General features: G+C 39.2%; 1 protein-coding gene across 7 annotated transcripts in view; it reads right to left on the reverse strand.

Annotated features, from left to right (window-relative positions):
• Positions 1-26,690, reverse strand: part of IL13RA2 (interleukin 13 receptor subunit alpha 2) — an 83,247-nt gene that overhangs the window by 15,705 nt on the left and 40,852 nt on the right. For 6 of the 7 annotated variants that reach the window (NM_001102296.1, XM_024988248.2, XM_059883545.1 and 3 more), the window contains 1 exon segment: positions 3,582-3,708. In NM_001102296.1, coding sequence (NP_001095766.1) covers positions 3,582-3,675 — 94 coding nt within the window. In that variant the 5' untranslated portion in view covers positions 3,676-3,708. 7 annotated transcript variants of the gene reach the window in all.

Raw genomic sequence — 26,690 nt, forward strand, 5'->3', positions numbered from 1 at the left:
ATGGGGTAGCAAAGAATCAGACACAACTGAGCGACTGAACTGAACTGAGTAATTAAGGAAAGTTTTCAGTTAATTGCATACCAGACAATGAGGTTTTGGGTAAATAGCCTCTTTATTAGAAAAGATTATATGAAAACTAGGGCAGAAATAAATGCAAAAGAAACAAAAGGGACCATAGCAAAAATCAACAAAGCCAAAAGCTGGTTCTTTGAAAGGATAAATAAAATTGACAAACCATTAGCAAGACTCATCAAGAAACAAAGGGAGAAAAATCAAATCAATAAAATTAGAAATGAAAATGGAGAGATCACAACAGACAACACAGAAATACAAAGGATCAAAAGAGACTACCATCAGCAATTATATGCCAATAAGATGGACAACTTAGAAGAAATGGATAAATTCATAGAAAAGTAACAACTTTCCAAAACTGAACCAGGAAGAAAGAGAAAATCTTAACAGACCCATCACAAGCATGGAAATTGAAACCATAATCAGAAATCTTCCAGCAATCAAAAGCCCAGGTCCAGACGGCTTCACAGCTGAATTCTACCAGAAATTTAGAGAAGAGCTAACACCTATCCTACTCAAACTCTTCCAGAAAATTGCAGAGGACGGTAAACTTCGAAATGCATTCTATGAGGCCACCATCACCCTAATACCAAAACCTGACAAAGATGCCACAAAAAAAGAAAACTATAGGCCAATATCACTGATGAACATAGATGCAAAAATCCTTAACAAAATTCTAGCAATCAGAATCCAACAACACATTAAAAAGATCATACACCATGATCAAGTGGGATTTATCCCAGGGATGCGAGGATTCTTCAATACCCGCAAATCAATCAATGTAATAAATCACATTAACAAATTGAAAAATGAAAGCCATATGATTATCTCAATAGATGCAGAGAAAGCCTTTGACAAAATTCAACATCTATTTATGATAAAAAAAAAAAAAAAAAAAAAACTCTCCAGAAAGCAGGAATAGAAGGAACATACCTCAACATAATAAAAGCTGTATATGACAAACCCACAGCAAGCATTATCCTCAATGGTGAAAAATTGAAAGCATTTCCCCTAAAGTCAGGAACAAGACAAGGGTGCCCACTTTCACCACTACTATTTAACATAGTTTTGGAAGTTTGGGCCACAGCAATCAGAGCAGAAAAAGAAATAAAAGGAATCCAAATTGGAAAAGAAGTAAAACTCTCATTGTTTGCAGATGACATGATCCTCTACATAGAAAACCCTAAAGACTCCACCAGAAAATTACTAGAGCTAATCAAAGAATACAGTAAAGTTGCAGGATATAAAATCAACATACAGAAATCCCACGCATTCCTATACACTAATAATGAGAAAATAGAAAGAGAAATTAAGGAAACAATTCCATTCACCATTGCAATGAAAAGAATAAAATACTTAGGAATATATCTACCTAAAGAAACTGAAGACCTATATATAGAAACCTATAAAACACTGGTGAAAGAAATCAAAGAGGACACTAATAGATGGAGAAATATACCATGTTCATGGATCGGAAGAATCAATATAGTGAAAATGAGTATACTACCCAAAGCAATCTATAGATTCAATGCAATCCCTATTAAGCTACCAGTGGTATTTTTCACAGAGCTACAACAAATAATTTCACAATTTGTATGGAAATACAAAAAACCTCGAAAAGCCAAAACAATCTTGAGAAAGGAGAATGGAACTGGAGGAATCAACCTGCCTGACTTCAGGCTCTACTATAAAGCCACAGTCATCAATACAGTATGGTACCGGCACAAAGACAGAAATATAGATCAATGGAACCAAAGAGAAAGCTCAGAGATAAATCCACACACGTATGCACACCTTATCTTTGACAAAGGAGGCAAGAATATACAATGGAGAAAAGACAATCTCTTTAACAAGTGGTACTGGGAAAACTGGTCAACCGCTTGTTAAAGAATGAAACTAGAACACTTTCTAACACCCTACACAAAAAAATAAACTCAAAATGGATTAAAGATCTAAATGTAAGACCAGAAACTATAAAACTCCTAGAGGAAAACATAGGCAAAACACTCTCCGACATAAATCACAGCAGGATCCTCTATGACCCACCTCCCAGAATATTGGAAATAAAAGCAAAATTAAACGAATGGGACCCAATTAAAATTAAAAGCTTCTGCACAACAAAGGAAACTATAAGCAAGGTGAAAAGACAGCCTTCAGAATGGGAGAAAATAATAGCAAATGAAGCAACTGACAAACAACTAATCTCAAAAATATACAAGCAACTCCTGCAGCTCAATTCCAGAAAAATAAACGACCCAATCAAAAAATGAGCCAAAGAACTAAATTGACATTTCTCCAAAGAAGACATACAGATGGCTAACAAACACATGAAAAGATGCTCAACATCACTCATTATCAGAGAAATGCAAATCAAAACCACATTGAGATACCATTTCAAGCCAGTCACAATGGCTGCGATCCAAATCTACAAGCAATAAATGCTGGAGAGGGTATGGAGAAAAGGGAACCCTCTTACACTATTGGTGGAAATGCAAACTAGTACAGCCACTATGGAGAACAGTGTGGAGATTCCTTAAAAAGCTGGAAATAGAACTGCCTTTATGACCCAGCAATCCCACTGCTGGGCATACACACTGAGGAAACCAGAATTGAAAGAGACACGTGTATCCCAATGTTCATCGCAGCACTGTTTATAATAGCCAGGACATGGAAGCAACCTAGATGTCCATCAGCAGATGAATGGATAAGAAAGCTGTGGTACATATACACAATGGAGTATTACTCAGCCATTAAAAAGAATACATTTGAATCAGTTCTAATGAGGTGGATGAAACTGGAGCCTATTATACAGAGTGAAGTAAGCCAGAAAGAAAAACACCAATAGAGTATACTAACGCACATATATGGAATTTAGAAAGATGGTAACAATAACCCTGTATGCGAGACAGCAAAAGAGACACAGATGTACAGAACAGTCTTTTGGACTGTGTGGGAGAGGGTGAGGATGGGATGATTTGGGAGAATGGCATTGAAACATGTATAATATCATATAAGAAATGAATTGGCAGTCCAGGTTTGATGCAGGGTACAGGATGCTTGGGGCTGGTGCATTGGGATGACCCAGAAGGATGGTACAGGGAGGGAGGTGGGAGGGGGGTTCAGGATGGGGAACATGTGTATACCTGTGGTGGATTCATGTTGATGTATGGCAAAACCAATACAATATTGTAAAGTAATTATCCTCCAATTAAAATAAATAAATTTAAATTTAAAAAATAAATAAAAATAGGTAACCAAAAAAAAAAAAAAAAAAGGAAAAGATTATATGAAAAGATATACAAAGTATATTTTAGTTTGGCTTTTATCCCACAAAATTTTTTTTATCATCAGTTACGTTACACATGAGGCTGACTAGTAAGAACGTATCTTTTGTGTTGGGCTCCCTGAAATATTTCCAATAATAATCCATCTATTTATGCACTTTCATATGGTAGCTTGAAAAGGCAGTTAATATCTCTGATTTTAAAACTACTCCATTCTTGGTTTACCTTTTATTTCAGCATTTGAAGACAAAGTAGAGCCAAAAGCTGTGCAAATAAGAAGGGTATATAGACATCTGATATCCAAATGAATGAAAGCCATTTCTCTAAGATTTAATACTTTGAAATTTCCACTCTAAGAAGGAAAAAGATACAATTTTAACATTGTCATACTTCAATATGGACTAAATGTGATTAAAAACACAGTTAGGAACTCTTCGTGGGCTTTCCACCAAGAACTGGGAAAACTGTGCCCCTTTGAATCATTTAAACAGAAAAAAAAAAAAAAATCAAGCTTGGAACCAAAATAATTGGAAAGGAAGATTTTTGTCTCATCCTTATGAAAGCAAAAACAAGACAACACAAACATATCACTTCAACCCCCGGATTTCACACACACACACACACACATATTATACATCACGTGATATGACCAAGATATGATGAGCTCAAATAGCCTTCAGCCTGAAGACTGAACCAGACCCACCTGAGTGTTCTTATCTATTTGCAGGGGGAATTATATCATTAGTCTCCATAGTGATATTCTCCACTAGCCACCAATACATACACACACTCTTTTCTATGACAAAAATTATTTGAAAGTTATCTGAATATTGATAAAAGCTCAGAAACAATACCAAATATACCAAAGCCTCAAATAACTCAGAACTTTGCTTCATTTCTTCATAAACATTAAATCCTCATCATCTAATCTCCTATGTGTTCTACTCTTCCCTGTATTTCTTATATCAGTAAATGGCACCATAATCTTCCCAGTTGTCCAAACCAGAAACCTGAGTCTTCCTGAACCCCTCCCTCTCCCATCCAATTTCTCCATTATCACTACACCTTCCTAAGCTGAGGATCTCATCATCAGGGATCTCCTTATCCAGTCTTTCTTGCCTCCAAACCATTTCACATCACATACAGTAAGGACAAATCTGAAATTATCACCTCTCTTAAAACAGCAATTCACTGCCACAGAATACAATTTAATCATTTTTTCCCACTGAAGAATACCGGTTTTATGATCAAAACTAAAAGGATTCATGTCTCCACACATGTATTCAATCAAAAAATACTCTCCTTTCCATAAAAAATCATTACTTCCAGTTCTACACTTCTCTTTCAGTCTATATTCTTAAAACCAACAATTTCACAGGAAGGATTAAAAGTCAATTACCCCAACAGTCAGAGACTGCTTTTCTTTTCTCCTACTTAAGTTAATTATGCAGGACAGACCCTTTTCCCCTGCCCCACCCTCTTAATCTTACCTGCTCCAGTTGTAATGTTCTCATGTTGCTAGGCTTCAATTATTACATAATGGAATCTTGGAATCAGACTGTTAGAGCCAGCAAGTATATTGGAGGCAATGCTAGTCCAATCCTCCTTTATATATTGGGAAGTAAAACTCAGACTTGCCCAAGATTACACAGTAAGTTAGTAAATTAGTAACAAAGCTGGAAGTAGAACAGAGATGTGATTCCCAGTCTAGTGCCCTTCCACCCTAATATGCTGGATCCCACATGTTTGGCTCAGTATTATGAAAGCTTTTCCCTTGGGACTCCAGCATTTAAGTCTTCCTTAAGTTAGCTAGCCAGGCTGAAGCAACACCATGCTATTTCTTTTTCTCTGTCTCATACAATCATAAGGGGATGCCATTTCTCTTACTGAGGTCCAATGAATCTCTCTCCACAATTCCTTCCTCCCCATCAGCAGCCCATTGCTGCCTTCTAAGGCATGTGTAAGTAGTAAGTGGGTTTGGTGAACAGAAGGCCACATTTCTGCCATAGAGATGCTCTTAGAGATAGAGATAAAAAGACTGGTTACTTTTGGATCCAAGGCAATAATAGGTCTGACAAACAAATTCTTTCATATTATCTATAAGGATGAAGACAATCATGCTTGCCCTATTATCAATCTGTCCTTAAATATTTTATTAGCCCCTGGTCATGTACAGCATAAAAGCTAACTAAGGTTAAAAATAACTTGCTTCTATTCTATTTATAGGCTACTGAAATTAAACTCAGACCATCAAATAGCATTTCCTGGATCAGTTAAACACATTTAAGCAAAAATGGGAAATAGGCTAGCTGGCTTCCTGAATCAATTATGTAGAAATCCACAAAAGGAATTCCTGAATAGCAGTGTCCCACCTAGACTTTCTTACCCAAGTGAATGTGAAGACAATTCTTTCCTCAGCTTCTGGGTTACAAGACAGTCACTAGTGCAATGAGGGGTTTTATATATATATATAGTTATATATATATAGTTATATATATAGTTATATATATATAGTTAGCAGAAAAGTGAAAGTGAAAGTGACGTCACTCAGTCGTGTCCGACTCTTTGAGACCCCATGTACTGTAGCCTACCACGCTCTTCCGTCCATGGGATTTTCCAGGCAAGAGTACTGGAGTGGGTTGCCATTTCCTTCTCCAGTAGTTAGCAGAAGGACAGAGTTTTTCACAAGGGATCTGAAGGCAAATGAAAGATGGGGGATAGAAATGCAGAGATACAAAATTTGAAACAGTTTCAGATATACTCCCCACTCCCAGCCCACAGTTAACAACCACTTATCTGGTCATTTTATTTTTAAAAATGAGGAAATACCCAAAGAGGAAAGTGAGTCATCCTAGCTTACACAACTTACTGGGAGCAGAGCTAGGACTGAAAAACAGCTCTCTTGAGCCCTTTCTGCTGACTAAATAAATTTTCTTGTTATAAGGAGTCTATCCTGCACCTATCTTTCCAGAGGTCTCCCTGCAAACCTTCCTCAACCTACAGTCGCCACCCAAACCATCAACCCCACCACACAGTTTTATCATCATGACATTTTTAGCAGAGTAATAATTCAACAAACTTTGATTGTGCATCTTTTTTTTTTTTTTTTTTTTTGCCAAATACTATTCCAGGTAAATCTTGTCTGAAGACGCAAGGTGCAAGTGATGAATCATAAAATCTAAAATAATGATAATATCTCCTACTATTGATTGCATTCCCAGCACCTCAGGCACTGGCCTGTGCTAAGCCCTTTATATGCATAATCTCATTTAATACTCAGTCAGCCTTGGATGTATGCAATATTTTTATTCCCATGTTAAAGACCAGAAATTGAGAAGAGAAGAAATTAAACAACTTCCTACAAGTTACTACAGGCCATAAATGGTGAAGCTTGGATTTGAACCTAAAGAGCCTAGTGTCAGACTCCTTGATAACCAATACACTAGGCAGTTTCCAGACCTAATATCAATGTGGCAAACAACTTCTTGTTTCTGTCCACTCAGTTTTACACAACATTTTTGCTCAGACAGTTTTCCACTAAGAATCATCTTTGGGAAAACAAGCCTAAAGCTAGTTCCTGGTTTCAGCCTCCCTTCCCCATCTCTTGAAAGCCATGCTAGATAAACTCTTCATTCTAAGCATTGGCTGGGACAATTCTTGCATTATTGGAGAAACTCCAGGTACTTACCAATAACATTGTTTCTCAAGAAATGGATTATCGTAAGTAATTATCATAGCCCCCCCCCTTCCCCCCCTTTCCAACTTAGAGATATTTATTGAATCTCTAATACTTTCCTTCCTGTCTGATAATCAACCACACTGAACAAAAACAGGTATTCCTGAAACAGCCAGGGGGCCAGGGCACAGATTCTATAAGTCACAAGATAGGGGAGTTTATAGGTGGGGCTAAAAGCCATCTAAAGCAAATTTAGAATCACAGCACAATATTGTAAAAGCTGACAGGACTGACTAATCTTTGAATAAACCAATAGATATATAGCCAAGGAACTTGTTATAATACAAACAAAATAGTATAAATATCAACTTGGATTTCAGCCCTGCCTCCGCCACTAATGTGCTTTCAGTTCAGTTCAGTCACTCAGTCATGTCCGACTCTTTGTGACCCCATGAACTGCAGCACGCCAGGCCTCCCTGTCCATCACCAACCCCGGAGTTCACCCAAACTCATGTCCATCGAGTCGGTGATGCCATGCAGCCATCTCATCCTCTGTCGTCCCCTTCTCCTCCTGCACCCAAGCCCTCCCAGCATCAGAGTCTTTTGCAATGAGTCAACTCTTCACATGAGGTGGCCAAAGTATTGCAGTTTCAGCTTCAGCATCAGTCCTTCCAAAGAACACCCAGAACTGATCTCCTTTAGAATGGAATGATTGGATCTCCTTGCAGTCCAAGGGACTCTCAAGAGTCTTCTCCAACACCACAGTTCAAAAGCATCAATTCCTCGGTGCTCAGCTTTATTCACAGTCCAACTCTCACATCCATTCATGACCATTGAAAATACCATAGCCGTGGCTAGATGGACATTTGTTGGCAAAGTAATGTCTCTGTTTTTCAATACGCTATCTAGGTTGGTCATAATTTTCCTTCCAAGGAGTAAGTGTCTTTTAATTTCATGGCTACAATCACCATCTGCAGTGGTTTTGGAGCCCCCCAAAATAAAGTCTGACACTGTTTCCACTGTTTACCCATCTATTTGCCATGAAGTGATGGGCCCAGATACCATGATCTTCGTTTTCTGAATGTTGAGCTTTAAGCCAACTTTTTCACTCTCCTCTTTCACTTTCAGCAAGAGGCTTTTTAGTTCCTCTTCACTTTCTGCCATAAGGGTGGTGTCATCTGCATATCTGAGGTTATTGATATTTCCCCCAGCGATCTTGATTCCAGCTTGTGCTTCTTCCAACCCAGTGGTTCCCATGATGTACTCTGCATATAAGTTAAATAAGCAGGGTGACAATATACAGCCTTTTCCTATTTGGAACCAGTCTGTTGTTCCATGTCCAGTTCTAACTGTTGCTTCCTGACCTGCATATAGGTTTCTCAAGAGGCAGGTCAGGTGGTCTGGTATTCTCATCTCTTTCAGAATTTTCCACAGTTTATTGTGATCCACACAGTTGAGGGCTTTGGCATAGTCAATAAAGCAGAAATAGATATTTTGCTGGAATTCTCTTGCTTTTTCCATGATCCAGCAGATGTTGACAATTTGATCTCTGGTTCCTCTGCCTTTTCTAAAACCAGCTTGAACATCTGGAAGTTCATTGTTCACATATTGCTGAAGCCTGGTTTGGAGAATTTTGAGCATTACTTTAGTAGCGTGTGAGATGAGTGCAATTGTGCAGTAGTTTGAGCATTCCTTGGCATTGCCTTTCTTTGGGATTGGAATGAAAACTGACCTTTTCCAGACAGAATGACCTTTGTTCGTTTCCAAGGAAAACCATTCAATATCACAGCAATCCAAGTCTATGCCCCAACCAGTAACCCTGAAGAAGCTGAAGTTGAACAGTTCTATGAAGACCTACAAGACCTTTTAGAACTAACACCCAAAATAGATGTCCTTTGCATTATAGGGGACTGGAATGCAAAAGTAGGAAGTCAAGAAGCACCTGCAGTAACAGGCAAATTTGGCCTTGGAGTACGGAATGAAGCAGGGCAAAGGCTAATAGAGTTTTGCCAAGAGAACACACTGGTCATAGCAAACACCATCTTCCAACAACACAAGAGAAGACTCTACACATGGACATCACCAGATGGTCAACATCGTAATCAGATTGATTATATTCTTTGCAGCCAAAGATGGAGAAGCTCTATACAGTCAGCAAAAACAAGACCGGGAGCTGACTGTGGCTCAGATCATGAACTCCTTATTGCCAAATTCAGACTTAAATTGAAGAAAGTAGGGAAAATCACTAGACCATTAAGGTATGACCTAATCAAATCCCTTATGATTTTACAGTGGAAGTGAGAAATAGATTTAAGGGACTAGATCTGATAGATAGAGTGCCTGATGAACTATGGGCGGAGGTTCGTGACATTGTACAGGAGACAGGGATCAAGACCATCCCCATGGAAAAGAAATGCTAAAAAGGAAAATGGCTGTCTGGGGAGGCCTTACAAATAGCTGTGAAAAGAAGAGAAGTGAAAAGCAAAGGAGAAAAGGAAAGATACAAGCATCTGAATGCAGAGTTCCAAAGAATACAAGGAAAGATAAGAAAGCCTTCCTCAGTGATCAATGCAAAGAAATAGAGGAAAATAACAGAATGGGAAAGACTAGAGATCTCTTCAAGAAAATTAGAGATACCAAGGAAACATTCCACGGAAGATGGGCACAATAAAGGACAGAAATGGTATGGATCTAACAGAAGCAGAAGATATTAAGAAGAGGTGGCAAGAATACACAGAACTGTACAAAAAAGATCTTCACGACCCAGATAATCACGATGGTGTGATCACTTTCCTAGAGCCAGACATCCTGGAATGTGAAGTCAAGTGGGCCTTAGAAAGCCTCACTGTGAACAAAGGTATTGGAGGTGATGGAATTCCAGTTGAGCTCTTTCAAATCTTGAAAGATGATGCTTTGAAAGTGCTTCACTCATTATGCCAGCAAATTTGGAAAACTAATGTGCTTAGAGGCAAATTATAACTCAATTTCCATCTATAAAGTGGAGGTAATGACACCAGCCTGGCAGTTTTGCATTTAAGATTAAACGAGATAATGTATGTGAAAGAGAATAGTAAATTGTTCTATATATTTGCAAGGGGTTTGCTTCTGAGCATCATATTACTCAGAAAAAACTTGAAAACAACTTGCTCTAAATCCACACGTTTCCTCCTACTACTACAGCAAAATCTACTTGTGCACAGTTGATAAAAAGGCACTTATTGTAAACCTCTAACTTCTACCACCCTTTTGGACCCATTAGCTACCTTTATTGGTCTTTGTCTTAGTAATAATAATTTATTGCATTTATTAAGTGTTTTATACTTTACAAAAATATATGGAATTATTTTAACAAATCTGTAGGTATAAAAGTTTGTATCACATATCTACAATCATTAAGACTGGGGTTTAGAGAAGTGATGTGACTTGAAAAAGATCCCACTGCTTGTAAAATCCACACTGAAATGAAAGGTAAAAGAAGTAAGGAACAGAAATACTTTGTAAGGCTAATAGTGCAATCACTTACATAATATGGTTTTGTAGAAAATTTCCTTCTCTACCTTGACAAAGAAGAAAAAAAGATTCTTCCAAAGTATCTGAAATGGCCACAGGTTCTTTTAAAAGGCAATTACTAAGTTACAATGACAAATATTATCTATCAAAAATGATCCATGAAGTTTTGCAATGTCACTAATGTGGCCTATAAAAACCACCTAAAGGGAAGTATGGCCGCGTTATTTCTATTGCCGTTTAGGGGAAAAAAAAATCAGTGTTATGAAATTTGATACTTTCTGTTCACATTATTTAAAATATCTAAAAATATCAGCCAAAGCAATTGGAATAGGGTTAGGAGAACAAGAAAGTGGGAAAAATAGAAGAGAACTAATGGTTGAGTAGTGTGTTAGTCACTCAGCCATGTATGACTCTTTTTGACCCCATGGACTGAAGTTCACCAGATTCCTCTATCCATGGAATTCTCCAGGTAAGAATACTGAAGTGGGTTGCCATTTCCTTCTCCAAGGGCATTTCCCAACACAGGGATCGAACTCGGATCTCCTGAATTACAGGCAGATTCTTTACAATCTGAGTTATCAGATAGAGAGAAATAGAAAAGAAGGGTTGATACAGGAAAAGCTTTACCAAAGCCCAAGCTCTTTTTCAACTTGTCCAAAAGAATCTGGGTAAGGAACACAAGAAACCGAGGAAAAATAAACACACACACACACACACACACACACACACACACACACACAAACTCACACTGAGACTGAGGAGCAAAGAGAACAAAGAAGCAGTTTATTCAGGGCAGATGCAAAGGGTGTGGGCATCCTCCTGAGTGAGGAATACCCACAGGGTGTTGATACCCTCCTTTTAATATCATTTTCAGCTCTGTGAATGGGTGGGGGGTCTTTTTCATGAGGGGTGGAATATTTATTGAAGGGAAGGTTGAGGTTTGGCCCAGAATGCACCGTGTAGCAGGCAGTACCAGCTTCTGGTCCTGTGCATTTGTCTCCTAAAGCCACTGTGTGTGCTCTTTAAGAGCTGTTTTCCTTAAACTTTCCCTTTCTAGTTGAGCACCACATGTGAAAATTCCTAGAGGGTCATCAGCAACCTGTGCTTTTTTATTTGCACATGTTCCATGCTTTTCAAGGTCAGAGTTTCTTGCTCAGATGCACAAAGGGTTCCTTCTAGACGCCATTTTTCTCTGCATCATGGTCTCATTAAGTGCAAAACAAGGAGGTGGCTTTGCCTTCTGCCTAATGCCTATACATGAGGAGCCCATCCTTGCGCCAGCCTATCTTTCCTGCCTCAAGGTGATTGCAAAGGCTTAAATGTTGTCTTTGGGTGAAATGATAAAATTATATGGTCTTACATGAGAAGACATTGACTAGAAGATCTGGGCTCTAGCACCAACGTTAGCAGGGGATTTAGAAAATGATAATAATAGGGACTATAGTTTCTTAAGCTCTTACCAGGTGTCAAGCTTTGTACAGATGTTTGATATGGATTAACTCATTTAAGTCTCACAAATGTTGCTAGTTACTATTATTATTACAATATCCCAATATTATAAATGAGTTGTTTGAGGCTCAGAAAAGTTAAGTAAATTATTCAAGGTTATACAATTTAAGCAAAAATTATGTCCAAATCTAATTCTAAAGACTATGCTCCTTTTAACATATAAATGTCTTTCCATCTCACTTTAGTGAAACTCAATTTCCTCTCATAGGAATTATCCCTGGGACATCATTCTGCTTCATCAGTTAATCTGGTGTGAATCCATCCATGGTTTCAGGATGTGACTCAAAAGTCCCAGCTTCCTGAATAAGCAATCTTGTTTCAAGGAGACCATCCAACATGTACAAATATTTATTCATAGTTTATGGAGTATAGCCATGACTCAGCATCATAATTAGCACCCCTGGAACCTGCCAGATCCTGAGGCCAACAACATTTTGAGATCAACGCATAGCTCAATAATAGTACAATCAGTCTATAAACTATTGATGAGTCGATTCTGATTTAGATAATAAGTGGCAATTATTACTTCCTGCAGTGGAATAGCTTTTAAAGAATGCTAAAGATGACTTTGTGTACTTTAAAATATAAAAGGACTTTGAATCAGACAGATTCGTCATGCTTGCCTTTAGTCAACTATCATTTCCCACAAAAGTGCAAAAAAAGTTAGGCACATGATGAATAATGGAAGTCACTGCAGATGAGTGAAGTACAGGTAGGATCTCCTTTTAACAAATACCACTTTAGCATCCAGTTATAAATAACATGATTATATTTGTGTCCATGTCAGCATTACGTACTAACATTGTTTCTTGACATTTATGAAATATGTTCAATAAATCTTGTAAAACATAAGTAGTCATCTTATTCCCTAATTCTTTTTATAGATGGTTTCCTGTATAACATCTTGAGTTCATCCAATTGACAAGTTTCCTGAAGTACTATCAAAGCTACAGAATTCGGTTTTAAGCTATTCAGTTCAGTTCAGTTGCTCAGTCGTATCCGACTCTTTGTGACCCCATGAATTGCAGCATGCCAGGCCTCCCTGTCCATCACCAACTCCTGGAGTTCACTCAAACTCAGGTCCATCGAGTCGGTGATGCTATCCAGCCATCTCATCCTCTGTTGTCCCCTTTTCCTCCTGCCCCCAATCCCTCCCAGCATCACAGTCTTTTCCAATGAATCAACTTTACACCATGGCAACTGACAGGTTTATAGTGTTAATTCATAAAGCAGCTTACACATTTCAGAATCTGTTCCTAGTCTGGGCAGATCAGAGCCTTTTACTTTATAATTCCATCCAATAAACCAACAAAAGGCTTTTACAACCCTTTAAAAAAATCTTCCAGGTCATCAATTTCTTAAAATAAGTAAAGTTCTTCTTATTAAATACATTACATTCTATTCAAATTAAGTCACAGCTGAAGAGCAATGCAGTATCTTGAAAGGCATCACTGCTCTGGAACTAGCAAAACAATCTCTTTTGTTTGTTTAACACCCTTCTTCTCACTCCCAAATGTTCCCAAATACTTGTTAGTGAACAAACACTGTGTACCCAAAACATTCACTTTGAATAACAAACTTTGGAATAACAACTTTAAAAGTCATTCCTTAAAAAACTGGAAATAGAACTGCCATATGACCCAGCAATCCCACTGCTGGGCACACACACCGAGGAAACCAGAATCGAAAGAGACAAATGTACCCTAATGATCATTGCAGCACTGTTTACAGTAGCTAGGACATAGAATCAACGTAGATGTCCATCTACAGATGAATGGATAAGAAAATTGTGATAGATATACACAATGGAATACTACTCAGCGATTAAAAAAATGCATTTGAGTCAATTCTAATGAGGTGGATGAAACTGGAGCCTATTATACAGAGTGAAGTAAGCCAGAAAGAGAAACACCAATACAGTATATTAACACATATATATGGAAGTTAGAAAGATGGTAACAATGATCCAATATGCAAGGTAGCAAAAGAGACACAGATATAAAGAACAGACTTTTGGACTATGTGGGAGAAGGCAAGGGTAGGACGATATGAGAGAATAGCATTGAAACGTGAACATTACCATATGTAAAATAGATGACCAGTGCAAATTTGTTGTATGAAGCAGGCAACCCAAACCTGGTGGGATGGGGTGGGGAGTGAGGAGGGTGGGGGGTTCAGGATGGGTGGGACAAATGTACAGCCATGGCTGATTCATGTCAATGTATGGCAAAAACCACCACAATATTGTAAATAGTCTTCAATTAAAATAAATTAATTTTTTTTAAAAAATGCACAGAGAAAAGAGGAAAGGAAAGGAATAAACTACAAGCAATTATGTAAGTGGAAAAAAAATAGTTTATTTGTCCCTACCTTTATCCTACTTGGTCTTCAGAAACAAAAGGAAATTATATTTGAAAGAAGATAATACCCATAGCCTCAGTTTATCTCCACAATTTTTCACAAACAGTATGTGGCATTAGATAAAAAGTTATCAGGGATGCAAAAAAAAAAAAAAAAAAACAAAGATCAGAATCCTGGTCCCCTCTCCATAATGATCATGGAGCTGGGCCACCTAGTTCTCCTATTTAGGATATTTATTGTATAGGGAACAGAGCTGACTAACAACATCCATTAGCCACACCTTTAGAGCCACTAAAGTGGTCACATCAAGGCTACAGTTTCCCCAGGCTGTTGCCAGCAACAACTGAGCACGGCAGGGCTATCAGAAGTGGGGCATTTCTCCCTGATGCACAAGCCAACTCTTACACTCAAACTTTTTTCAAGTCCAGAATTTATGGATGAACAAAACATTTCTGAGCACAAAATAAAAACATAACCCAGTTCATCTTCCAGTGTTTTGTGACAAAGAACATGATCATCCCAATTTGCTAAAGAATGTGTAACAATATTCTTTATTTTTTTATTTATTAATTTGCTTGTTTTTGTGCACCAAACTTGATACTGTTTGTAGGTGGACAAATACTACAGACAGGCATGATACAAATGTGATTGGAAGCAAATTAAAAGTGTAAACATTTAGGGAGGTCCTAAGATGGCAGAGGAATAGGACGGGGAGACCACTTTTTTACCCACAAATTCATTGAAAGATCATTTGAATGCTGAGCAACTTTCACAAAACAACTTCTGAACACTGGCAGAGGACACCAGGCACCCAGAAAGGCAGCCCATTGTCTTTGAAAAGAGGTAGGACAAAATATAAAAGATAAAAAGAGAGACAAAAGAGTTAGGGACAGAGACCCATCCCTGGAAGGGAGTTGTAAAAGAGGAGAAGTTACCAAACACCAGGAAACCCTCTAATTGGGTGGCTCTGTGGGGAGTTTTGGAATCTCAGAAGGCAACATAACTTGGAGGAAAAAAATAAATAAAACCCAAAGATTACACCCCTAACTGCAACTCCCAGTAGAGAAGTAGCCCAGATGCTTGCATCCACCACCAGCAACTGGGAGCTGAACAGACAGGCACAGGCTGCATTGCTTAGGGTAAGGACTGGGCCTGAATGCCCTGAGGGCAATCTGAGGGAGCTAACGGGAGATAGAAACCCAAACTGTGGGATAGCCAGGGGGGGGGGGGGGAGAGGAAAGAGAGGGAGAAAGAGAACTTCCCCACAAAAAGCTCTAACCTAAGGCACTGCTGGGCTCGCTCACAGAACAAAGGACTGAGTGAATACCAGAGGAGAGGTAGCCAGCAGCAGACTGGCCCATCCCCTACTGGAGCCAGGGAGGCAGGCGGGCGCCAGCCTGAGCTGGAAGGCAAGGGGCAAACTCGGCCCCAGAGATGGCATCCTCTACCAAACTGAGAGCAGGCTCCCAGCTGCTAACCAAGTCTTCCTGGGATCCTAGATGGTTGACACCCGCCAGGAGGGTCACAGCCAAAGATCAGCTCCCCACAGGAGACACATGGCACATATGAGAAGGTGCTCCCACTGTGCACCTGGGAAACCAAGCAACCAGGATCAGGGAGGAGATAAGATGCACTGCCCCACACAGGTAGAGAGCGCTCACCAAGCATCTGGTCGCCTGAGCTGCTCGGACCTTGGAAGGGCACAAAACGCAGGCCCAACCAAGTCTGTGCCTGTATGGAGTACCCGGGAACCTGAACCTGAGCGGCTTAGACCTGGGAAGTGCACCCAACCCAGGGCCCTCTTTAGACAGTTCCCTTGCAGAGCAACCTGGAGCCTGAGCAGTGTAGACCAGGAAAGCACACACACCTGATCAGGGGCAAACCCAATGTGGCTCAGGCGCTGCAAGCACTCCCCACACATGCCAGTGATATTTGTTTGTAGTGTTCCCCCCTCCCTGCACCACAATTGAACAAGTGAGCCTAAATAAATGACCACCTTCAATCCCTTGTGTCAGGGCGGAAGTTACATACTGAAGAGACTTGCAAACAGAGGAAGTTGAAATAAACAAAGAAGAGGGAACCACTTTGGAAGTGACAGGTGCAAAAGATTAAAACCCTATAGTTAGCATTGACTACATTGGAAGCGACCTATAGACCTTGAGAAGACGTATTAGCTGGAACAAGGAACTATGTGAAACTGAACTGACTCAATACTGCCCTCAACAGCTCCAGAGAAATTTCTAGATCTATTTTACTATTATCATTTTTTAATTTTTAATTTTTTAAATTTTTAAGTTCTTTATTGCTCCTTTAATTTTCCTTTTTAAAACCTACTATTACCTTGCAAAAAAAGACCCTATTTTTAAAGCAAATTTCATATATTTTTTAATAACTTTTGCAATTTTTTTTAATATTGTATTTTTGAGAGTTTAACCTCTACTCTAAATTTTTAATTTTTGCTTTTTGGTATTTGTTATCAATTTTTACATTTAAGAATCCAATCTTCAGTACCCATTTTTACTTAGCAGTGTGATTACTGGCTTGATTGCTCTCTCCCCTTTTGACTCTCCTTTTTCTCCCCCAGGTCACCTCTATCTCTTCCCTCCCCCTTCTCTTCTCTACCCAACTCTGTGAATCTCTTTGGGTGTTCCAGGCTTTGGAGAACACTTAGAGAACTGAACACTGGCAAGATTGGTCTCTCTCCTTTTGATTCCCTTTCCTCTCCTCCTGGTCACCTCTATCTCCTTCCTTCCTCTTCTCTTATCTATGGAACTCCATGAACCTCTCTGAGAGTTCCAGATTGTAGAGAGCACATAGGGAATTGATTACTGGCTAGACTGCTCTCTCCCCATTTGATTCCGCCTCTTCTCCTCCTGGTCACCTCTATGTCCCTCCTCCCTCCTCTTCTCTCCATGTAACTCTGTGAACCTCTCTGGGTGTCCCTCACTGTGGAGAATCTTTTCACCAGTAACATAAGTGTGTTGTCATCAGTGCTGTACAGATGGAGAAGTCTTGAGGCTACTGTAAGAATAAGACTGAAAACCAGAGGCAGGAGGCTTAAATCCAAAACTTGAGAACAGCATAAAACTCCTGACTCTAGGGAATATTAATCGACAAGAGCTCATCCAAAAGCCTCCATACCTACACCAAAACCAAGCTCCACCCAAGAGCCAACAAGTTTCAGAGCAAGACATACCAAGCTAATTCACCAACAACACAGGAACATAGCCATGAACATTGAAATACAGGTGGCCAAAAGTCACAGCAAACTCATAGACACTTCAAAATTCACTACTGGACACTTGATTGCACTCCTGAGAGAAGAGATCCAGCCCCACCCACCAGAACACCGATGCAAGCTTCCCTAACCAGGAAACCTGGAAAAGTCACTCATCCAACCCCACCCATAGGGAGCAACCGCCACAATAAAAAGGAACCACAAACTTCCAGCATAGGGAAAGGCCACCTCAAACACAGTAACCTAAACAAGATGAAAATGCAGGGAAATATTCAGCAGATAAAGGAACATGATAAAAGCCCAATAACCCAAACAAAAGAGGAGGGGATAGGGAGTTGACTTGAAAAAGAATTGAAAAAGATAGTAAATTGAAAAAGACTTGAAAAAGATAGTAAAAATCATCCAAAATCTTGAAAACAAAATGGAGTTAAAGATAACTAGTCTGGAGACAAGGATTGAGAAGATGTAAGAAAAGTTTAACAAAGACCTAGAAGAAATAAAAGAGTCAATCAATAATGAATAATGCAATAACTGAAATCAAAAGCACTCTGGAGGGAACCAACAGTAGAATAACTGAGGCAGAAGATAAGATAAGTGAGGTGGAAGACAGAATGGTGGAAATAAATGAAGCAGAGAGGAAAAAATAAAAAAGAATTAAAAGAAATGAGGACAACCTCAGAGACCTCTGGACAATGTTAAATGCCCCAACATTCAAATATAGGAGTCCCAGAAGAAGAAGACAAAAAGAACGGCCATGAGAAAATACTTGAGAAGATAATAGTTGAAAACTTCCCTAAAATGGGGAAGGAAATAATCACCCAAATCCAAAAAACCCAGAGAGTCCCAAACAGGATAAACCCAAGGGGAAACACGCCAAGACACATATTAATCAAATTTTAAAAGATCAAACACAAAGAATAAATATTAAAAGCAGCAAGGGAAAAACAACAAATAACTGAGAAGGGGAGTCCCATAAGGATAACCGCTGACCTTTCAATCAACCTTCTTCAGGCAAGAAGGGAATGGAACGACACACTTAAAGTGATGAAAGAGAAAAACCTACAACCCAGATTACTGTACCCAGCAAAGATTTCATTCAAATAGGAGGGAGAAATCAAAAGCTTTACAGACGAACAAAAGCTGAGAGAATTCAGCACCACCAAACCAGCTCTCCAACAAATGCTAAAGGATCTTCTCTCGACAGGAAACACAGAAAAGATGTATAAACTTGAACCCAAAACAACAAAGTAAATGACAACAGGATCATACTTATCAATAATTACCTTAAATGTAAATGGGTTGAATGCCCCAACCAAAGACTGGCTGAATGGATACAAAAACAAGACCCCTATATATGTTGTCTACAAGAGACCCACCTCAAAACAAGGGAGACATACAGACTGAAAGTGAAGGGCTGGAAAAAGATATTTCATGCAAATGGAGACCAAAAGAAAGCAGGAGTAGCAATACTCGTATCAGATAAAATAGACTTTGAAATAAAGGCCGTGAAAAGAGACAAAGAAAAACATTACATAATGATCAAAGGATCAGTCCAAGAAGAAGATATAACAATTATAAATATATATGCACCCAACATGGGAGCACCACAATATGTAAGACAAATGCTAACAAGTATGAAAGGGGAAATTAACAGTAACACAATAATAGTGAGAGACTTTAATAGCCCACTCACACCTATAGATAGATCAACTAAAGAGAAAATTAGCAAGGAAACACAAACTTTAAATGATACAATGGACCAGTTAGATCTAATTGATATCTATAGGACATTTCAACCTAAACCAACGAATTTCAACTTTTTCTCAAGTGCACATAGAACCTTCTCCAGGATAGATCACATCCTGGGCCATAAATCTAGCCTTGGTAAATTCAAAAAAATTTAAATCATCTCAAGCATATTTTCTGATCACAATACAGTAAGATTAGATGTCAACTACAGGAAAAAAAAAAAAAAAACTATTAAAAATACAAACATATGAAGGTTACACAACACACTTCTGAATAACCGACAAATCACAGAAGAAATCAAAATATGCATAGAAACAAATGAAAATGAAAACACAAAAACTATTCAGATTCAGATTAAGATCAGTCACTTAGTCATGTCTGACCCTGAGACCCCATGAATTGCAGCACGCCAGGCCTTCCTGTCCATCACCAACTCCCAGAGTTCACTCAAACTCACATCCATCGAGTCGGTGATGCCATCCAGCCATCTCATCCTGTGTCATCCCCTTTTCCTCCTGCCCCCAATCCCTCCCAGCATCAGTCTTTTCCAATGAGTCAACTCTTCTCATGAGGTGGCAAAAGTACTGGAGTTTCAGCTTTAGCATCATTCCTTCCAAAGAACACCCAGCGCTGATCTCCTTTAGAATGGACTGGTTGGATCTCCTTGCAGTCCAAGGGACTCTCAAGCTTTGGGCTGGTGCACTGGGACAACCCAGAGGGATGGTACAGGGAGGGAGGAAGGAGGAGGGTTCAGGATGGGGAACACGTGTATACCTGTGGTGTATTCATGTTGATATATGGCAAAACCAATACAATGTTGTAAAGTTAAAAAATAAAATTAAATTAAAAAAAAAGTCTTCTCCAACCCCACAGTTCAAAAGTATCAATTCTTCAGCACTCAGCTTTCTTCACAGTCCAACTCTCGCATCCATACATGACGACTGGAAAAACCACAACACCTATGGGATTCACTAAAAGCAGTGCTAAGGGGAAGGTTCATAGCAATACAAGCCTACCTCAAAAAACAGGAGAAAAATCAAATAAATAAGCTAACTATCCACCTAAAGAAACTAGAAAAGAAGAAATGAAGCACCACAGCATTAGTAGAAGGAAAGAAATTATGAAAATTAGGGTAGAAATAAGTGCAAAAGAAACAAAAGAGAACATAGCAAAAATCAACAAAACCAAAAGCTGGTTCTTTGAGAAGATAAATAAAATAGACAAACCATTAGCCAGACTCATCAAGAAAAAAGGGGAGAAGAATCAAATCAACAAAATTAAAAATGAAAATGGAGAAATCACAACAGACAACACAGAAATACAAAGGATCATAACAGACTACTATCAGCAATTATATGCCAATAAAATGGACAACTTGGAAGAAGTGGACAAATTCTTTAAAAAGTATAACTTTCAAAAACAGAACCAAGAAGAAACAGAAAATCTTAACCAACCCATCACAAGCACAGAAATCGAAACTGTAATCAGAAATCTTCCAACAAAAAAAAGCCCAGGACCAGATGGCTTCACAGCTGAATTCTACAATAAATTTAGAAAAGAGGTATCCTACTCAAACTCCTCCAGAAAATTTCAGAGGAAGGTAAACTTCCAAACTCATTCCTTGAGGCTACCATCACCCTAATACCAACACATGACAAAGATGCCACAAAGAAAACTACAGACCAATATCAATGATGAACATAGACGCAAAAATCCTTAAAAAAATTCTAGCAAACAGAATCCAACAACATATTAAAAAGATGATACATTATGACCAAGTGGGCTTTTATCCCATGGATGCAAGGATTCTTCAATATTCGCAAATCAATCAATGTGATACACCACATTAACAAATTGAAAAACAAAATCCATATGATTATCTCAATAGATGCAGAGAAAGCCTTTGACAAAATTCAACATCCATTTATGATAAAAACCCTCCAGAAAGCAGGCTTAGAAGAAACATACCTCAACATAATAAAAGCCATATATGATAAACCCACAGTATACGTTATCCTCAATGGTGAAAAATTGAAAGCATTTCCCCTAAAGTCAGGAACAAGACAAAGATGCCAACTTTCACCATTACTATTCAACATAGTCTTGGAAGTTTTAGCCAGAGCAATCAGAGAAGAAAAAGAAATCAAAGGAATCCAGATTGAAAAAGAAGCAAAACTCTCACTATTTGCAGATGATATTCCTCTGCATAGAAAACCCTAATGACTCCACCAGAAAATTACTAGAGCTAACCAACGAATATAGTAAAGTTGCAGGATATATAATTGACACACAGAAATCCCTTGCATTCCTATACGCTAACAATGAGAAAACAGAAATAGAAATTAAGGAAAAAATTCCATTCATCATTGCAACGAAAAGAATAAAATACTTAGGAATAAATCTATCTAAAGAAACAAAAGACCTATATATAGAAAACTTAAAAACACTGTTGAAAGAAATCAAAGATGACACATATCAATGGATAAATACACCATGTTCATGGATCAGAAGAATAAATATAGTGAAAATGCAAATACTACCAAAGCAATCTATAGATTCAATGCAATCCCTATCAAGCTACCAGTGTTATTTTTCAGAGAACTAGAACAAATAATTTCACAATTTGTATGGAAATACAAAAAGCTTCTAATAGCCAAAGTAATCTTGAGAAAGAAGAACGGAACTGGAGGAATCAATCTGCCTGAACTCAGGCTACACTATAAAGATACAGTCATCAAGACAGTATGGTACTGGCACAAGACAGAAACATACATCGATGGAACAAAATAGAAAGCCCAGAGAAAAATCCACATACCACTGAACACCTTTGACTGTGTGGATCACATTAAACTGTGGAAAATTCTGAAAGAGATGGGAATACCAGACCACCTGACCTGCCTCTTGAGAATCCTATATGCAGGTCAGGAAGCAACAGTTAGAACTGGACATGGAACAACAGACTGGTTCCAAATAGGAAAAGGAGTACGTCAAGGCTATATATATTGTCACCCTGCTTCTTTAACTTATATGCAGAATACACCATGAGAAACATTGGGCTGGAAGAAGCACAAGCTGGAATCAAGATTGCCGGGAAAATATAAATAACTTCAGATATGCAGATGACACCACCCTTATGGCAGAAAGTGAAGAGGAACTAAAAAGCCTCTTGATGAAAGTGAAAGAGGAGAGTGAAAAAGTTGGCTTAAAGCTCAACATTCATAAAACTAAGATCGTGGCATCTGGGCCCATCACTTCACGGCAAATAGATGGGGAAACAGTGGAAACAGTGTCAGACTTTATTTTTCAGGGCTTCAAAATCACTGCAGATGGTGATTGCAGCCCTGAAATTAAAAGACACTTTCTCCTTGGAAGGAAAGTTATGACCAACCTAGAGAGCATATTCAAAAGCAGAGACTACTTTGCCAACAAAGGTCTGTCTAGTCAAGGCTATGGTTTTTCCAGTAGTCATGTATGGATGTGAGAGTTGGACTGTTAAGAAAGCTGAGCACTGAAGAATTGATGCTTTTGAACTGTGGTGTTGGAGAAGACTCTTGAGAGTCCCTTGGACTGCAAGGAGATCCAACCAGTCCATTCTGAAGGAGATCAGCCCTGGGTGTTCTTTGGAAGGAATGATGCTAAAGCTGAAACTCCAGTACTTCGGCCACCTCATGCTAAGAGTTGACTTACTGGAAAAGACTCTGATGCTGGGATGGATTGGGGGCAGGAGAAGGTACGCCAGAGGATGAGATGGCTAGATGGCATCACCGACTCGATGGATGTGAGTTTGAGTGAACTCTGGGAGTTGGTGATGGACAGGGAGGCCTGGTGTGCTGCAATTCATGGGGTCACAAAGAGTCGGACACGAGTGACCTGAACTGAACTGATGAACACCTTATCTTTTACAAAAGATGCAAGAATATACAATGGAGAAAAGACAATCTCTTTAACAATGGGTGCTGGGAAAACTGGTCAACCATCTCTAAAAGAGTGAAACTAGAACACTTTTTAACACCATACAGAAAAATAAACTCAAAATGGATTAAAGGTATAAATGTAAGACCAGAAACTATAAAACTCCTAGAGGAAAACATAGGCAAAACACTCTCTGAGGTAAATCATAGCAGGATCATCTATGACCCAACTCCCACAGTAATGGAAATAAAAGCAAGACTAAACAAATGGGATCCAATTAAGCTTCAAAGCTTTTGCACAAGGAAGGAAACTATAAGCAAGGTGAAAAGACAGCCTTCAGAATGGGAGAAAATAATTGCAAATGAAGCAACTGACAAAAAAGAATTAATCTCAAAAATATACAAGCAGCTCCCACAGCTCAGTTCCAGAAAACTAAGTAACCCAATCAAAAAATGGGCCAAAGAACTAAACAGACATTTCTCCAAAGAAGACATACAGATAGCTAACAAACTCATGAAAAGATGCTCAACATCACTCATTATCAGAGAAATGCAAATCAGAACCACAATGAGGTACCATCTCAAGTTGGTGAGAATGGCTGCTATCCAAAAGTCTACAAAAAATAAATGCTGGAGAGGGTATGGAGAAAAGAGTACCCTCTTAGACTGTTGGTGGGATGCAAACTAGTACAGCCACTATGGAGAACAGTGTGGAGATTCCTTAAAAAACTGGAAATAGACCTGCCATATGACCCAGCAATCCCACTGCTGGGCATACACACCAAGGAAATCAGAATTGAAAAGACATGTGTACCCCAATGTTCATCACAGCACTGTTTACAATAGCCAGGATATGGAAGCAACCTAGATGCCCATGAGCAGACGAATGGATAAGAAAGCTGTGGTACATATACACAATGGAATATTACTTGGCTATTAAAAAGAATGCATTTGAATCAGTTCTAATGAGGTGGATGAAACTGGAGCCTATTATACAGAGTGAAGTAAGTCAGTATTCAGTTCAGTTCAGTTGCTCAGTCATGTCCAACTCTTTGCAACCCCATGAACTGCAGCACACCAGGCCTCCCTTTCCATTGCCAACTCCCGGAGTTTACTCAAACTCATGTCCATTGAGTCGGTGATGCCATGCAACCATCTCATCCTCTGTCATCCCCTTCTCCTCCTGCCTTCAATCTTTCCCAACATCAGGGTCTTTTCCAATGAATCAGTTCTTCGCATTAGGTGACTTTTCTGGTGGCTCAGGTAGTAAAGCATCTGCCTACAACACGGAAGACATGGGTTCAATCCTAGGACTGGGAAGATCTTCTGGAGAAGGAAATGGCAACCCAGTCCAGTATTCTTGCCTGGAAAATCCCATGGACATAAAAGCCTAGTAGGCTGCAGTCCATGGGGTTGCAAAGAGTCAGACATGACTGAGCAACTTCAGTTTCACACTCACTTTTTCAGTTCTTCGCATCAAGTGGCCAAAGTATTGGAGTTTCAGCTTTAACATCAGTCCTTAGAATGAACAACCAGGACCGATTTCCCTTAGGATGGACTGGTTGGATCTCCTTGCAGTCCAAGGGACACTCAAGAGTCTTCTCCAACACCACAGTTCAAAAGCATCGATTCTTCTGCACTCAACCTTTTTATAGTTGGACTCTGACATCCATACATCACCACTGGAAGAACCTAGCCTTGACTAGACAGACCTTTGTTGGCAAAGTAATGTCTCTGCTTTTTAATATGCTGTCTAGGTTGGTCATAACTTTCCTTCCAAGGAGTAAGTGTCTTTTAATTTCATGGCTGCAATCACCATTTGCAGTGATTTTGGAGCCCAGAAAAATAAAGTCAGCCACTGTTTCCCCATCTATTTGCCATGACGTGATGGGACCAGATGCCATGATCTTAGTTTTCTGAATGTTGAGCTTTAAGCCAACTTTTTCACTCTTCTCTTTCACTTTCAGCAAGAGGCTTTTTAGTTCTTCAGTTCAATTCAGTTCAGTTCAGTCGCTTTCTGCCATAAGGGTGGTGTCATCTGCATATCTGAAGTTATTGATATTTCTCCCGGCAATCTTGATTCCAGCTTGTGCTTCATCCAACCTAGCATTTCTCATGATGTACTCAGCATATAAGTTAAATAAACAGGGTGACAATATATAGCCTTGATGTACTCTTTTCCTATTTGTAACCAGTCTGTTGTTCCATGTCCAATTCTAACTGTTGCTTCCTGACCTGCATACAGGTTTCTCAAGAGGCACATCATATGGTCTGGTATTCCCATATCTTTCAGAATTCTCCACAGTTTATTGTGATCCACACAGTCAAAGGTTTTGGCATAGTCAATAAAGCAGAAATAGATGTTTTTCTAGAACTCTCTTGCTTTTTCGATGATCCAAAGAATGTTCGCAATTTGATCTCTGGTTCCTCTGCATTTTCTAAAACCAGCCTGAACATCTGGAAGTTCACAGTTCACATATTGCTGAAGCCTGGCTTGGAGAATTTTGAGCATTACTTTACTAGCGTGTGAGATGAGTACAATTGTGTGGTAGTTTGAACATTCTTTGGCATTGCCTTTCTTTGGGGTTGTAATGAAAACTGACCTTTTCTAGTCCTGTGGCCACTGCTGAGCTTTCCCAATCTGCTAGCATATTGAGTGCAGCACTTTCACAGCATCATCTTTTAGGATTTGAAATAGCTCAGCTGGAGTTCCAACACCTGCACCAGCTTTGTTCATATCACCTCCACTATCTTTGTTCATAGTGATGCTTCCTAAGGCCCACTTGACTTGCACTCCGGGATGTCTGGCTCTAGGTGAGTGATTATACCATCATGGTTATCTGGGTCATTAAGATCATTTTTGTAAAATTCTGTGTAATCTTGCCACCTTTTCTTAATATCTTTTGCTTCAGTTAGATCCATACCATTTCTGTCCTTTATTGTGCCCATCTTTGCATGAAATTTTCCCTTAGTATCTCTAATTTTCTTGAGGTCTCTAGTCATCAGTATATAGGTAGTATCTAAAGCCATAGGATTAATTAAAGTCACTTAAGGAATAGTGTCGAAGAAGGCAATGGCACCCCACTCCAGTACTTTTGCCTAGAAAATCCCATGGACAGAGGAGCCTGGTAGGCTACAGTCCATGGGGTCGCTAGAGTCAGACACGACTGAGCAACTTCACTTTCACTTTTAACTTTCATGCATTGCAGAAGGAAATGGCAACCCACTCCAGTGTTCTTGCCTAGAGAATCCCAGGGACGGGGAAGCCTGATGGGCTGCCGTCTATGGGGTCACACAGAGGCGGACACAACTGAAGCGACTTAGCAGCAGCAAGGTACAGTGTGTGGCTTCCCTGGATGCTCAGTCGTAAAAATCTGCCT

The sequence above is a fragment of the Bos taurus genome, chromosome X, assembly GCF_002263795.3.
Source record: "Bos taurus isolate L1 Dominette 01449 registration number 42190680 breed Hereford chromosome X, ARS-UCD2.0, whole genome shotgun sequence".
NCBI classification, from domain to species: Eukaryota; Metazoa; Chordata; class Mammalia; order Artiodactyla; family Bovidae; genus Bos; species Bos taurus.